This window comes from Schistocerca gregaria, chromosome 2 (genome assembly GCF_023897955.1).
Source record: "Schistocerca gregaria isolate iqSchGreg1 chromosome 2, iqSchGreg1.2, whole genome shotgun sequence".
Classification (NCBI taxonomy): domain Eukaryota; kingdom Metazoa; phylum Arthropoda; class Insecta; order Orthoptera; family Acrididae; genus Schistocerca; species Schistocerca gregaria.
The window spans coordinates 700,201,404-700,217,393 of NC_064921.1; the positions used below are offsets into that span (position 1 = coordinate 700,201,404).

The 15,990-nt window shown below is 37.7% G+C and overlaps 2 protein-coding genes across 2 annotated transcripts in view; one reads left to right on the plus strand and one right to left on the minus strand.

Annotated features, from left to right (window-relative positions):
- Window positions 1–1,191, plus strand: part of LOC126334792 (28S ribosomal protein S7, mitochondrial) — a 72,208-nt gene extending 71,017 nt beyond the window's left edge. The window contains exon 6 of the mRNA XM_049997418.1: window positions 970–1,191. Coding sequence (XP_049853375.1) covers window positions 970–1,050 — 81 coding nt within the window. The 3' untranslated portion in view covers window positions 1,051–1,191. The remainder of the gene's footprint in view (window positions 1–969) is intronic.
- On the minus strand, window positions 1,150–10,341 carry LOC126334790 (transmembrane protein 186-like). The gene is made up of 2 exons (XM_049997414.1): window positions 9,848–10,341; window positions 1,150–1,476 (listed from the first exon to the last, which is right to left on the minus strand). Exons 1-2 carry the CDS (start codon window positions 10,317–10,319, stop codon window positions 1,172–1,174), a joined length of 777 nt encoding a protein of 258 aa, XP_049853371.1. The 5' UTR covers window positions 10,320–10,341; the 3' UTR covers window positions 1,150–1,171.
- Window positions 10,342–15,990: the final 5,649 nt, after the last annotated feature.

Genomic DNA, 15,990 nt, shown 5'->3' on the forward strand with positions numbered 1-15,990 from the left:
GACTTTCACTCTGCAGCAGAGTGTGCGCTGATATGAAACTTCCTGGCAGATTAAAACTGTGTGCTGGACTGAGACTCAAACAATCTGAAAATATATGCTATCTGATAGGAGAGTGGGATTTTTTTTTTCTTTCTATTTTTGTTGTAGCAGTTTATTTATTATTTTTTCTTTTCTGTATGAGGTTGTCAATAAGTGTGTCATAGCCATTTAATGAAACTATTTGTTTGATTATGCTGAGTTTGTCACGCTTTGTATACTTATTCAGTGATATGTTACTGGCTCTTTCAACTAGTTCTCTGTGTGAAGCATATTTGTGTGTTGGAGGATAGCGAAAGGAGGTGTCTGTTGTTTGACCATTTGAAGGTGTGTATATTGTTTTCTTTACTATGTTCAAGCCTAGAAAGGTGATGTTACCACTGTTTTCATATTCAAATGCATATTTTATATTTCTGTCTTGCTTCGTCTGTATATTGTTGCTATAACATGCTGCCTAAATATCTTAAGTGCTATGTGGTTTATGGCAAATGCAAAAATGAGAGTCTATATAGTAACACATTGTTAAACCATGGTATACAGGCTTTCCAAGCATCCTTTTGAGTTGCTGTACATTGACACTTCTTTTTACTGACAGTTAGAAATAACAATTATGTATTAAAGTCAGATGAGAACAATAGCAGCTGCTGATACATTTCATTACTGAGCTTTCTTACTACACAGAATCCATTCAGGAAGAAAGAAACTGGATACTGTGCAACTGAATTGTGAATAATAATGTGTGAAATGCAGAAACATATTATTTTGGATTACATTGTGATCACCATTAGCTAATCAAGGAGTGAGCACATTGCATTTGCTTCAATTAAAGTTCCAAATCTAAAGATTTCATTGTGGCAGTGATATTTCTTGTACCCATGATAAAAATGTTTTAGTGTCATGAAGATTCATTACAGTCTGTGTTTTTTGTTACAGGGAAAAGTTGTTAGAAGGAAGCAAGAACTACATAAACTCTGTGAAGCTAACAGAGCATACGCACATTACCGATGGGGATAGATGGAAGAGAGAGGGGGGGGGGGAAATTGTACTTTTTGGTAATTGCTTTCCGTGCTGCAACATCAATTGAAATTTACATTGACACTATAAGTCTGTAAATACATTTGTAGCTAATAAAACATTACTTTATTTGACCAAAGACTGATACAAATTTATCCATGTGTAAAATTTTTCCAAATCTTAAAGTCAGCTTAAGTTTCTGTGAAGTGGAGTAACGCCTGAGGTGAATATACACGTCACTTGGTTCATCTGCTAACTCAGACAACAACATTATATCTTCTTTACCACAGATGGTATCAATACGGCGACCATAGAAATCCAGATAAGAAATCTTTACAAGGCTCTCAGATGAATTGAGGTACAATGCTCCTACTACATTAGTGCCAAGTACACCAATTGTGTGCAGAGCAAGTGTCCCCATTGCACCTGCAAAAACAGTAAAAATAAACTAGTTTATGGGGAAAAAAATTATTTATTGAAATGAAATTGCTGAGCACAATTTGATAAAAGTAAAATTGCTTAGAAGTTGCTGCAAAAATCGCCATTAATGTAAAACAGACTCTGAAGGGAATGAGAAATCACAATATTTGGAGTGTTGTGCCTCACGAATGTTTTAATATAAAATAAGCGGATGATGCTTTTGACTTTTGCATATCTTCCTACGCACTTTTCACAATGGCATGTATCTCTCATATTTGGAATGTTAATTAGTTCCTTTAGCAATTACAGTTATTTGTATAATCCACTTCTAAGTTTTACCAATGACAAATATTCATACTTACATTGCATTGTTCTTATACTGTCATGACACTTAAATTCTGAAATGTTTGTTAATCATTATAAAGATGCAACACACTGCATTTTCCCTTCAACTTTGCTCTCTTGCTCCACACTCCTAACAGCACAAGTGGAAATACATGGGTGAGTCAAGTATAACCTTAAAACTGTAATTAAAAATTGACATTTTTCTATCAGCTGTACTGTTACCAATGATGTAAGTAATGCCCTACACGGGGCAGCGTACTGCAGATAAGCACAAAGCAGCCGCAATACCAGTTCAGAATGGCTGCCCTGCTTGTGACATTCTCCAAGGAAGAACAGCATTCTGTCATATGTTTCTGAAGCAATGAAGGCCAAATATGATGATGCGTGTCTATCACTGCAGCAAGTGTGTGAGTGATGTTGAAAGTTCAGAAATGGCCTGACTTCTGTGATAGATGCTCAGTGACCACATCAGGCATTCCGTGCTATGACACCAGTCTACTGCAGCAGTTGATGCCATGGTGATGGAAAACCGCCGAGTGATGATGGATTAAAATGCCACAAATCTGAATATTCGTCAAGGCACAGCATAGCACCTCGCATCATTCACGAAGTGCCCAGGTTTCATATAAGTGTCTGCAAGGTGGGTGTCTTCAACAGCTCGCTCCAGAACTGAAAGACCAATGCGCTGATGTCGTGGAGAACTTCTGTGGAGCTTTCAAGGAGAAGGTGATGGCTTCTACATGAGAATCATTCCAGAAGATGAAACCTGGGTACACTAGCACCAACCAGAAACAGAGCAAGGAAGGAATGGCCCCATTGCTCATCAAGAAAAGCCAAGAACTTCCAGATGCAGCCACCTGTAATGAAGGTTTTGCTGAATCTATTTTGGGATAAATGAGGTGTTGTCTTTGAATGCTACACAACTAGGGGAAACAGTCACCAGTACATCATATTCTAATAAGTTTCAGTACACAATAAGATCAAAGCAACATGGGCCTCTGACTACAGGTGTCATTTTGCAACATGGCAATGCTTGGTCTCTTACTGCCTGTGCGACACTTGCAACCATCAATGACCTGCACCTTGATACTCACCAGATCTCACACCAAGTGACTATCACACGTTTGGACCACTCATAGGGGCAACAGGAGGAAATAAATCTCATTCCGATGAAGAGGTGCAGCAGGTAGTGTACGAGTGGATAAGCACATGACCAAAACTGCCCTCCCTAGTGAATCCACGTACTTCCTACACACTGGAACAAGTGAGTTGAGTGACAAGGAGACTATGTCGAAAAATTATACACTTGTGTTCCACTTTTGTTAAACAAAAAATTAAAAAACTCTTGTACACGAGTGAGCTGTGCTGAAAATGGAGTGTGTATGTCAAAGTGCACTGCTTTTCATATTTGGTGGGAATCTCTTGTGCTGTTTCTGCATCTGTATCACTACTTTGCAATTCACATCCAACTGTTTGACAAAGGGTTCACAGAACCACTTTCACACTAACTCCAACTCCCTGGAGTGGCAGGGGGGGGGGGGGGGGGGGGGCAGGGTGAATTAACACTGAGACCTTTCCATGTGAGCTCTGATTTCTCACATTTTATTACAACAGTCAGCTGTCCATTTGTAGATGTGACCCACCAAAATATTTTTACATCCAGCACAAGAAAATGGTGATTGAAATTTTGTGAAAAGGTCTCACCACAATGAAAAATACCTTGTTTTTTAACTTACCACCTAAGATTTTGTACCATATCCAAGACTCACTCTCCCCTATTTTGTGATAATACAAAATGGCCCTTCTCTGATCTTTGTTGATGTCTTCTGTCAATACTTTAGCAGAGCACAGACAAGCATAGTGGAGGCAGTCTCTTTAGTAGATCTGTTGCACTGATCAGTGCAGTGTTCTGCCAATAAACAGTCTTTGACTTGCCTTTTTCTCACAATTTCCTGTGTGATGGCTCCAATTTAAGTTGTTGGTAATTGTAATCCCTCAACATTTAGTTGAATCGACAACCTTTGTATTATTATTATTATTATTTATCCCTACTTAGCAGATCAGACATTGAATTCCAGAAGGCTGACAATAGGCACTATGGATCAGCTGATGCACAAATGTGTTGTTGTATTCTGAAATTTATAGAAGATTGCAGACAAAAAGAAAGCATTATTTGAACTAAAATTGGAGATTTGATGTCTTAAAGAAATTGAGCACTAAGTATGAGCTTGCCTTAGCTCAAATTAAAGTTAAGAAGTCTCCATTTATACTTCCCGAATATGATAAATCCCTGAGCAGGAAATGTGGAAGCAGAGTAGAAATAATATACAAATCCAAGTGGTTCACCTTTTTTGCATTGCCACTTTTGAAAGACAAGAAGCTGCCACCGATGACAGACACTGTGCCAAAAACAAGCATGGAAGAAATGACCCATGAGTTAGTTACATGTTCCATACATCATCTGAATGATTTTCTTTTATTAAAACGATGTGGAACTAGTCACTTTATAGGCTGTGTGTACAGGTCTAGGTTTAACATTAATGGACTTCTTTTTTCTTCTGCAAGTTGCTAGTTTTTAAATAAAAATTTGGCTATGGTGTATGAGGTGAAAGAGAAAAGTAATGAGACTTATTTTTTATCCACCAAAGTTTTTTCCCTAACAACAATACTGTCCCCTTCAAAATAGTTCTCTTTGGCAGCAATACGCCAGTGGAGTCATCATTCCCAGTCTTGGTAGCAGTGCCGAAAGGTCTCAACTGGTAGGTTGGTCACACAGAAAAAAAAGTCACTAAGACTCAGATCAGGTGAATAGGGGGACTGTGGACCAATAGGATTGCATTTTGAGGTAAAAAATTCCATGATAGAAATGGCTATGTGATATGAGGCACTGCAGCAGGCAGCATCCACTTGTCTGCAATGTCCAGTCTCACTTAATTCAATGTCTCCCTGGGTAAGGTTCATATTCAACACATTCTTGGCATTCCCAGTGAAACACTTGTGCTATCAATAAGAAATGTTCTTCATAGGCCTGCTTCACCTTTACATAGGTCATACTTGAAGTTTAACACAAAACTTGGTGGCACAACGTTGCTCTAAATTCCACTGTTCCATTTTCTAAAAACACATCTTCACCGATGGCACTTTAAAAAACCACATGATGTCCATATGAACCTGAAACTCAGCCCAAGGACCTGGAAGGAACAAGCACACCAGTCTACACAAGTAGAACAACACAGCATTGCCAGATCTCTCTCCATGTTGCCAGTCTGATTACTTTTCTCACACACCTCGTAGAAATGGTCCAGTAGAAATAATTTCAGGTTAGCTTTAAAACTTGCTTTGCTACCTAACAGACATTTTATTTTATTGGGAAAATTATATTTAAAAAAAAAAATGTTGCTGCGTAGTGAACTTTCAAAGCCACTGACAGCTTTAATGTGTGGTAAAGGTTTTTTTTTTCTCTAGTGTTGTAGATATGGATATCACTACTCTTCTGAAGGTACAGTTGAAATGCATAACTCCTTTAAGCACCTACAGGATAACGGTGGGTAACCACCACATAATATTCTTACTGCTTATTTCTGTGCGGTCAGAACTTTCTTCCTCATTGATGAGCTACCACCCTGAAAATTATTCCCTAAGAAAATACATAGTAGAACATGCACACAAAAAAAAAAAAAAAAAAAAAAAAAAAAAAAAAAAAAAAAAAATGAGGTTCACGTGTTTGCAAGACCAGCAATTATATGAACAGCAAAAGTAGATGACCTTAACTGTTTGAGCAGCTCAGTAATACGGGTCTTCATCAGTACATACAAGCAATAATTTGGAACATTCTATTCAATTTACTGACTCCTGTTTATGTACTACATTAATTGGTACCATGATTTTATTGTGCAGAATTGAATACAGAATGTTTTCTCAAAATTTAGTGTTTCCATTTTCAGAAAAACTCTCAATTCTTTGAAAAATGTCATAAACCTTATCACCTGGTGTTCTGTTTCTAAATAGATTTATTATAACACTAGTATCATATGCAAAAAGTACTAATTCTGTTTGATAAATGGAAGTGGAAGGTCTTTCACATACATAACAGTAACCCAAAATCGAACCCTTTGTGATTTCTCCCTAGTCACTAAAAGTCTCCCTTTTTCCAACATTGTTAGAACTGTTATGCACAGCTTTTTACATTCTATTTATTAAGTATGAGTCAAACCAATTTTTTGTAAAGCCATCAGTTCCATAAAACGTATGTTTTTCCAAGAGAGTAACATGATCTATGCAATCCAATGCCTTGGAAAGACCACAAAAAATTGCAACTGATAATATTTTATCATTATGGCTGTGAAAGAATGTATAAACAGCACTCAAAGTTGGGCAACTCTTGAGGAATCCAATTAGAATTTTTTTTCTCCTTAAATGTGAGGCTATTCTCAAGTACAGTCAACTGCTCAACAGTTACACATCTATTCGCCTATTCACATCTCTGCAGCCATCATTCACCCATCATCTATGGCCCATGGAGCACCACAGTGGTCTCGGTGCCAGGTTTGGTTTGCCCTGAACAGTATATTTTAACCAAGGCAACACATGAAAAAGCTTATGCTTTTGGGAAATTATGCCACATTTGACCCGGAAATTATTCCACCTTTAACCAGCGAGCCAATAATCACATCCTTTTGGACATCAGATACATCACTCCAGTTCTGCATTACGGTGAGGGCAGTCTTCCACATCTCCCCAACACACTTTATATACCCTCCACGTTCATGCTGCTACCTGCCATCTGTGAGTGGCTATTGCACACTGACATTAAACATCAGTGGTGGCCTCATTAATGTAACTGGACCTTAAAATATTACAGTTTTTCTTGTAGAATTCAAGTGGTGTCGGCTCTTGGCTTGTTCCGGCCTTTACATAAATCTCTCTTTTCCTCGGACATAATATTTAGACGCTTTTAGTTATCTATCGCTGACTTTTTTTTAATGAACTTTCTGAATAATTTTTTTTAGGAAAGCTGTTTCAAATACTGACAATACAAAATATATTGACATTCACATTAGCATATCTTTCCATATATACTTCATCTTGTACTACCTCTTTAAACTTATTCTTAAAACATTGTACACTGGTATAGTTAATAAACCCCTCTGCTTTGCATGAACATGACTCATAGCTGTAAGGTGTTATGTCATTTATTTTCATTACTCTATGAGGACATGAAGTATCATTTTATTACTTTTAGTGACATATTTACATTTTTATGAGACCAGTTTTACTTATATTTGTTCTGTCAGGGCTCTGATCGTCTTTCTCTCAATATATTCCAAACATTCCTCTCAGGCTTCTTTAACACATGTTGCTGATTTTTTTGGAATACCTGGCAAATGCACAAGATTTGTATCAGAGCTTGTCTTTCTCTTTGAGCCTGCAACTACCTCTTCTGAACTAGACCACTCGGTACGCTGTAACCCGTATGGAGCATACATATTCATAGATGTTAGCTGCTTTTGAACAAAATCATGAAAGTACACATAACAGAACATTTTCAACTGTTAATTCCACTTTTCCCTTAAAATCAGTTGTCAATAAATCTAAAGCATTTTCCACAGTGCAATGAGCTCTGTCTATACCTGTATAGGCCTATTCATTTTATTTGAACTGTTTTTCATACACACGGTGAACTGAGTCATTATGTTCTATGGTAACAGAAAGATGTTAGTTATCAGCCAACAGAAAATAATGAATTCTTATTTTTTGTAGCCGGAAATTGTTTTGGAAAGTATACTGCTGACACTTTCCTTTTTTTTATTCTTTTTTTTAAAAAAAAATATTCCACTGTCTCAAAATTTTCCCTTCATCCCACACTGCAATAGGTAAATCAGCAATGTCAGGATGAGCTTTGTAATTAAAATAAGGACTTCCACTGTATCCTGAACAATGAGTGATGCCCTCAATAGCTTCACTACAATTTGGAAATTCCATTTCCTCTAAAAGCAATCTGCAAGTTCATCCCAAGCAGCTTCTGTTCCAGCTGATGACATGCTAAAACACAATCTAAAAAAAAAGATTAATATGTAATTTAGAGCGTCCGGAGAAAACGGTAATATTTGCATGAGGTGTGCTTGCTTGTATGAATGTGTGCGTGTTTCCTTTTCTGAAAAAAGCTTTGGCTGAAAGCTCAATGTGTTAGCAAACTTTTAGTTGTGCCATCTGTAACTTAACATGGCATCTTTACAGTGAATAGCAATCTATCCATTTCATAATACTGCAACAAGCCTCACTAAGCAGCTTCGCAATCACAGAATAATGAATGAATTATCATGGTCAAATGTTTATATAACTGCAAAATTGCTGTCAGTGCTATACATCCACTTTTATAAGCTCCATGAAGCACTATCTCCTGATAGAGATGTATATTGCTACTACCTTAACAGTTTATGGCTTAACAGACATATTTGACACGCCTTTGCCAACTCTCAACTAAATTGTCACCTTTCAATGTAACCTAGGCCTCAGGCTGGGCTAGAGATTCTGTTACAATTTAATCCTGAAACAATTAGTTGATGGACCAAGAATATGACACAATGAGGAACATGAAAATCCTGGTCTTCACAAGGTATGTGGTCAATTTCTTTTTCTATGTTATACTTTACTTCATTCTATGCATGAATAAGATCAAGATGTGGACAGCAGAGGCTCTTTTTCTTGCTATACTTATATTTGTATTATATTTATGAATTCTACTGTTATTTTCAAATAATGCCAGATTCTTCACAACTAACTTCATAAAAGAGTAAATATATTGTTATGCTGTTGTTAGTAAGCTTTATGTTTTAAATAGTCACCTATGTGAAGTGTCCTTTATCCTGTCCAATATTGTTGTTAATGATACACTATGTGATCAAAAGTATCCAGACCCCCCCCCCCCCCAAAAAAAAAAAAAAAAAAAAAAAAAACATACGTTATGAGTGCAATGTGCTGCCACCTGCTGCCAGGTACTCCATATCAGCAACCTCTGCTGTCCTTGGGCATCGTGAAAGAGCAGAATGGGGTGCTCCGCAGAACTCACGGACTTCGAACATGGTCAGGTGATTGGATGTCACTTGTGTCATACATTGTACGTGAGATATCCACACTCCTAAACATCCCTAGGTCCACTGTTTCCGATGTGATAGCAAAGTGGAAATGTGAAGGGACATACACAGCACAAATGCGCACAGACCAACCTCATCTGCTGACTGACAGAGACCACCGAAGGTTGAAGAGGGTCGTAATGTGTAATAGGCCATCACACAGGAATTCCAATCTGCTTCAGGATCCACTGTACGTATTATGACAGTTAGGTGAAAGGCGAGAAAACTTGGATTTCATGGTTGAGCGGCTGCTCATCAGCCACACATCACTCTGGAAATGCCAAACGTCACATCACTTGCTGTGAGGCCACGCTACAGGTCAGTCTGTCACCACAACCTTTATGCGACATTTGTTGGATATGCAAATTAACAATTACCATATTCCTACCAAACATATACTTCAGACAAGTCTGTTTCACAACTACAGGGGAATGGTTCCAATATCACATACTAGCGCTCAATTTAATGAAACATATTTTTTCAGCGTTAGCTGATGGGCAATTATCCAATATCCAACAACACTTTTGAATAACTCATTTACTGCTCCTTTTGTTGCTGAAGTTGTGTATGGCTTGATTAAGAAGAGTCACCAGCAGAGAGCACAATTGCTGCTAACTGTAGTATCGAATACTTGAAATTAATTAGGCTAGTGCTATACCCTTCCGACTATTTTGAAAATTATGATTTCTAGACTATCTTATGTTATTCCGGGAAGGAAAGACATTAAAAGATACGGCTTCTGAGGATCTTAATGCGTATAATGGATCTTCATGCAGCTTACAAGTGATGTTTCTCAGATGAATAGGAGCCGTTTTAACATAATTTTCTTTGAAAGTTGTTTAGATACTATTAAGTAACGAGGTTAAGATTCAATCTGCATAAAATAACCAGTGACGAACCTAAAATAAAAACCGCTTTCACTGTATCAGTTGGCACCAAACCAGCTACTTCCAAACACAGCGCTGTTGGAATACTCAGCGCGGTACAAAATGTTTGATACCACTTCAGTCTGGATAGATTTCTTGCAGCAAGAACATACTGAAATTTATAAAACGGTGTATATACATCAGAAGCGCCTTTTGTATTTATGCTTGAAGCACTATTGTCAACGTTGTTTATAGTATTTCCAAAACATCGAAACATGTCACAACTACACTTCGTATTTAGAAGCATAGTCTTCAGCCCCCTAAAATGCACCTTTGTTCTCCCGTAACGTACTACTATCCTACTAACGTCCGAAATGCTGAGCATGTTTATTAGATTATAGCTTCGAGCACGTAACAACAAACTACTTTGGAATCTCTCATGCCTCCAACCAACACGCACTTCACTGTTAACATGATTATTTGCACTTTGCGATCGCAGTCCCATAAAATGTCAAAGATGTTCTTTCAAATATTTAATCAAAATGCTGACACTATCGACCATAGACCATATATAACAATCTATGGTCTATGATGTCGACAGCATATCGCGCAAGATACCTACGAAACATACAAGGAAAATATTCAGTGCAGTTTTGCGGAGTACAGACAACTTTTCCGGTAAATCTGTGAACACGTTTGCAATCAAACAATTATTATGAATATGTTGACATACATTTTACCTCAGGCATATCTGACGACTTTTTAGAGTCACGTACTAGTGCCATGATACAGGTATCGTTATCTCGTATATGGCAGGACGTGTCACATCGTTCCTTGCAAGGCAAATTATCGTAAGTAATGTTTCTGAGTCTAAATCACATTGCCATAAATCACTGAACATTGTGCGTCGGTTGCTAAAAGTTTCAACAGCCTAGGTCTTGATTTTTCCATTACTACTTATTTGAACCTTCACTGTCATATCTACCATCACTTTGGACGAGAATCGTACACGCCCACTAAAAACGTCATATGCACGCTGACGGTAACTATCTTAACCAACAGAACTATTGCATGTTAATCACCACAAATGTACCAGAAATACTGTGGCGCCTTGCTCTCTGAATTGAGGTGAGACACCAGCAACCGATACTGCAATTCCGCCAGATCTAAATCTGGCAGTTGTTGACATTGCTTAACAGTCAGTCAGTCAAGTGTGTAGCACATTAGGGACTTTAGAAATGCGTGGTATGGAAGCCAAGACATAAAAATATTCTGAAAGTGGCCTGCGTTCAGAGAACAAGAGCGCACATAATGAAGGTATTAGAGCAAGTGGAAACAGCTGCGATGATACAAATTTAGAGGAGGATGTATCTTTCATTCAGATGCCAGATGACGAATTACTGAATGATATATTACATACCATAATCACCAGTGGAGAACCAGAAACAATTTATGGTCTGACAGAAAAAAACAACGAGCTAATTAAATAAGGAAACTGCAACCTTGCTGTGAAGAAATATAAGAAGATACACATTTTTCGGTTGTTGTGTCAATAATTTTGGGTGATGGTGGAGAAGAAAACAGAAGTGCTTCCGAGTATAATATTGATGATGCAGCCTGGATACCGTCTAGTAATGGGGGAGAAGAAGAAAACGGTGGCACACAAACAGCACTACAACTTAATCATGAAGCAATACAGGGGATCAACATCTTCTAACGCTGCAACAACAAATTTTGCAAGAATTTGAAGAATCAGGAGAGAGGTCAGTAAAACATTGTTAATAATACAGGCATGTGCAAATTTAAGCAAAGGAAAGGTAAAGACAGAAGGACACCTCTAGAAATACCTAACCAATCTCTAACATTGCCAAGTATATGCGGCTGACTACATGTTATGGACTGCTACATCGTAGAAATTCAGTTCTCATCATCATCTTAGGTGTCTGACAATGATAATGAGGCATCAATTAGATGGTGATTTGACAGCATCTGAATTTCCAGTCGAACCACAGTCGCTTGCTAGGTCTTGTACGATGATGCCATTGTCATCCATTAGCTCACAAGTCTGCAGTATGATTGTGGATGAGTGCATTGTAAGCCTTATGGAAGCCCTTCAGCAGCAGATGCATGGTAGCCCAGACAGTAGCCAACACCCATTGCCCGCAAAAGATATGAATGATACACCACACACATAACAAGTCTTCAGCAGTGTGGTGGTGACATGGTGTGGCAAGGACTTAGCTGTAACTAGTATCAAGAATTGGATCTACAATTTCTATTGTAGGAATTATTGTATTCATTGAAATCGTATGAGAAAGAATGATTGCAAACCGAGCAATTATATTTAGATCTAATATAAGAAGATCAACAAAATGACTACAAAATAACCCTACAGTGTGGTGCAGCCACAGTTGTTTATAGTAACATCCCAATTGGAATTTCCAGAAGATTATCCCAATCAATGCTGGTGTAAGCCATCTGGCATGACACTACAATTAATTGTACTTGAGTAGATTACACAATTGGGGACCACAATTAATTCCCCATGGCAACCATTCAGCCTCTGAAAATTCTCTTAAGACCACCATCTTGGGACATCTTGTAACATGACTTACCTTTCTAAGTGCTACATGTGCAGCTCACACTTGGCAGGACGCTACCACTTAATTTCGCTTGATTGGGTTACATTGTCAACAACTAGTTAAGCTTGGCAACCATGCAGGCATCCCCTGTATCCTCCACCAGTGGGACAATTTACAACAATCTTATATGTACAACAACTGGTCTAGATAAATGAGATAGTGGAAGAGGGATCTGATTATTGGAAATCTGGCAGCAGTGCACACTGGGCTAGGAACAGCGAAACCCTCCTCCTTATGTGTGTTTGATTGATTTCCTGTAAAAGTAAACTTGTTGTTTGAGATGGAAGTGAGTACCACTGTCACAGACATTAAAGTCCTTGGCCAACAGTAAAGGCAAAGAATTAAACTTTTCTCCTGAAGGCTTTCATTCTCATAGCTACAGTCTAAAAATTTTCAATTTGTCATTGCATATAGTTATATTCCAAAATGGGAAATATCATTCATATTAAAATTGCATAACCACCTTTGCCACCTTATCAGTCATTTTGGACGATATGGTTCCATTGCATGAAGACATTTGGGGATAGTAAACCAAAGTGATCCAAGTGACATTCTTTCTTTATTAGAGCTTTTTGCATGGATGCATGGGAGAAAATACAAAAGTTCGAGCCATATTTATCCAAGTATAAAAACCACAATCTTCTATAAGAATGTCTCAATCTCCAATTTTAGATTTGATTTTATTTTGAAAAATGCATCCTGTCATATTGATCCAACTGAAAAACTGCACTTGAATTGTTATGACCCTGTGGGTACTCCGATCAATACTACACTATTATCGGAAGTGCTACAGACATACTGTTAAATAATAAACACTTCATTCGCGGCTTCTTTTGACGCAATAATAGCACTTGATAGCAAAAACGACACACAACATGGCTGAACGAGAGCACACAGTGATCTCTATAGTTAGTATGGAGATCACTGAGAGCACACGAAAAGTAAGTCAAATTGTTAGGCCTCACAGAGGTACTGGTCGACCTGCACTGAGTCAGCTGCCGCCACATCTGCAATTTATGGTTCTAACTTAGTGCGAAAGCTGCAGTGAGTCAAGTGCAAAATATTATTATAGGTGATTATTTCTTATAATAGTAATTTATAACATATTTCATAAAAATGACTATAGAGTATTTTTCGACTGGTAACAGAAGTTGTTGTTTATGTCAAAGTCAGCTTTCTAATGTCTGACTTTCTTAAGTTTTCACAGCGTTTATATTCTGAATAAAATGATTGACCTGAAACCTAGTGAAACAGGTTTGCAGCCATTTCTGATAAGCTTCTGAAATTACATACCTGCACAGACTATGGTAGCAAATCCAAAAGTGTACAAAAAGATACAAGTCATAAAAAACTTCTGAAATTTATTCCGTCAGTTCATCATTCAGTCTACTTATCAAGTCTGCATGTACCCAGATGACTAAGGGGCAGTGAGGCCCAGTAGGATGAAAACATGTTACACTCCAGATCTGGAGATGGTCAAGATTGATTACCTCATTATATCAGTGTTTTGATGTGACACAGCTGTAGATTCATTATTCGTTTGTATCGAAATGATCCAAGTGTTTTTTGTTTAATGCAGGAACCAAATTTTTGTATCTTTCAGTAAAAAGATGTCAATAAAACATTTTTAAATTTATTCTAACATATTAGCCAGCATTTCATTAAAGATTAAACTATAAAAAACTGTTTCCTTAAAACAAAAACAAACACATTGTCCCAGTTTTCTTGAAATGATGTAACTGACACTTGGATCAGTGTGGTTCTGCTGTCGCCATTTTTATTCATTTTATGCCATGTCTCTGATAGCTGAGCAGTGCTTATGTTGTCCATGCAGGGTGATTCAGCTAAGCTGTTCGGGTCAGATACTGCCAGAACCATTTAAGATGAGTAATTCTGTGTGTAGTCAAATGAACTGTGAAAAAGTCTTTATTAAATTATATATAGTCTCTTTACAGAGCTATGTTAATTACAGAAGTATCGATATTGACTCTGCGTTTTCAATTGTATCTATAGTCATTTCTGCTGCTCGTATTGTAGTTCTAAAAGAAATGAGCATTCAACAGTATTATACTCCTCAGAATCCGATTAGTATTTTCAGAGAGCTGGAAGATAGGAAAGAGGTAATTGAGCAAGTAAAGACGTGTGGGCAGGTTTTTAGTCATGTCTAGATAACTCAGTCACTACAGCATTTGCTCACGAAATGCAAAAGTTCCAAGTTCGAGTAGTGCTTTGCCACACAGTCTTCATCTACGAGAAAGTTTTAAATAAGCATGTACATGCTGCAGACATAATTCGTTCTGGGTAATGCTCTACTTGTACTCATGCCTTTTATTACGGACCAATTGTTTGACCCCTTCCAAAAGTAAAGCTCACAGAAAACACTTAAGTATGTTTATCACAGAAATAAATCGAGTACAACACTAAACAGTGCGTAGCACCAGCCGCCTCAAATGTCAGGGAAAAGTATTCTGTAAAAGTCATCAAAGGTATGGCAGGTGCACACTGACGTGACCCATGTAGCGACACCTGCATAAACAGATATTTCTTTTAATGGATCAATTCCAGTGCACTAAATCAATGCCAGTCATTCTATCCTCTTGTGAATGCGGAAAATTACAATAAACTGATCGAGTTCAGCAAGGATCTTTTGGCACTGGAATAAAGAATGGGAATATTGGAAAAGTCAGTACACATCAAACCAACATTGTGGCAGTTTTGCTTCCATAATGCTAGGCTTAGTTAGGGATATCTACTCAAATAAGAAAGCAGAAAATCTCGAACAGCACACAGTTTCTTTAACAGTGAAGCAAATATAAGAAAAATCAACAGAGATTGTTCAGAACTTTCCACTCGTACCCACATAGAGCCACAAAGCAGCGGTGTCGAGGTTGCAAGACTGGGATTATGGAATTGACGTTACTTCAGATCACAACACCAAAAATTGTTCTTAAGTTTGTAAGAACGTGTACACTGAAAAAAAACACTATGTGAGAAATCAGATTTGTGGAAATTCGAAAATACATCTTCCTGTCTGAATTCCGTCTCCTACACTGCTGCCACTGGCCTCTCGCAACTATTCAGATGTCTCTACTATAGTTTAGAATAGAAACCCTAGGTCGACACTACTTACAGTCTGTGGTTGAAGCCCAGGCAATGAGTACACATAACAACAGCTTGCGGAACGTAAAAAAGGCGACTGGGTCAGTCACAGAAATATTGTATATTGTGTTGAACAATGGAATCAAAAAGTCGGCTGCACATCCGAAAGCACACCATTCATACAGTAAATCTTTATCAGCTTCTACCTGAAACTCCATGGCTCTGATCACTTGTTTATGTGAAGTGATATTTAAAAATGTTGGGTTAAGAAAGGCAGATACATGACCTATGCATACATTCTCAGGATAAAAATTACACCGTACTCTAATCCTTTCAGACTCGTAACTTACGAGTGCTTTGCTGGCAGAAATGCTTATAGTTTTCTGTGATGTGTTGGTATACTGCGACTTCTGAAGCGGCCATTCTGTGTAATGA

What these genes read in the sequence shown, in the direction of transcription:
- LOC126334790 (XM_049997414.1), bottom strand. Translation starts at nt 10,319, where the DNA reads ATGGGACTGCGATCGCAAAGTGCAAATAATCATGTTAACAGTGAAGTG. An exon ending in GAAAGCGGTTTTTATTTTAG is followed by an intron (nt 1,477 to 9,847) that starts GTTCGTCACTGG and finishes CTGTTTTTGCAG; the next exon opens with GTGCAATGGGGACACTTGCT.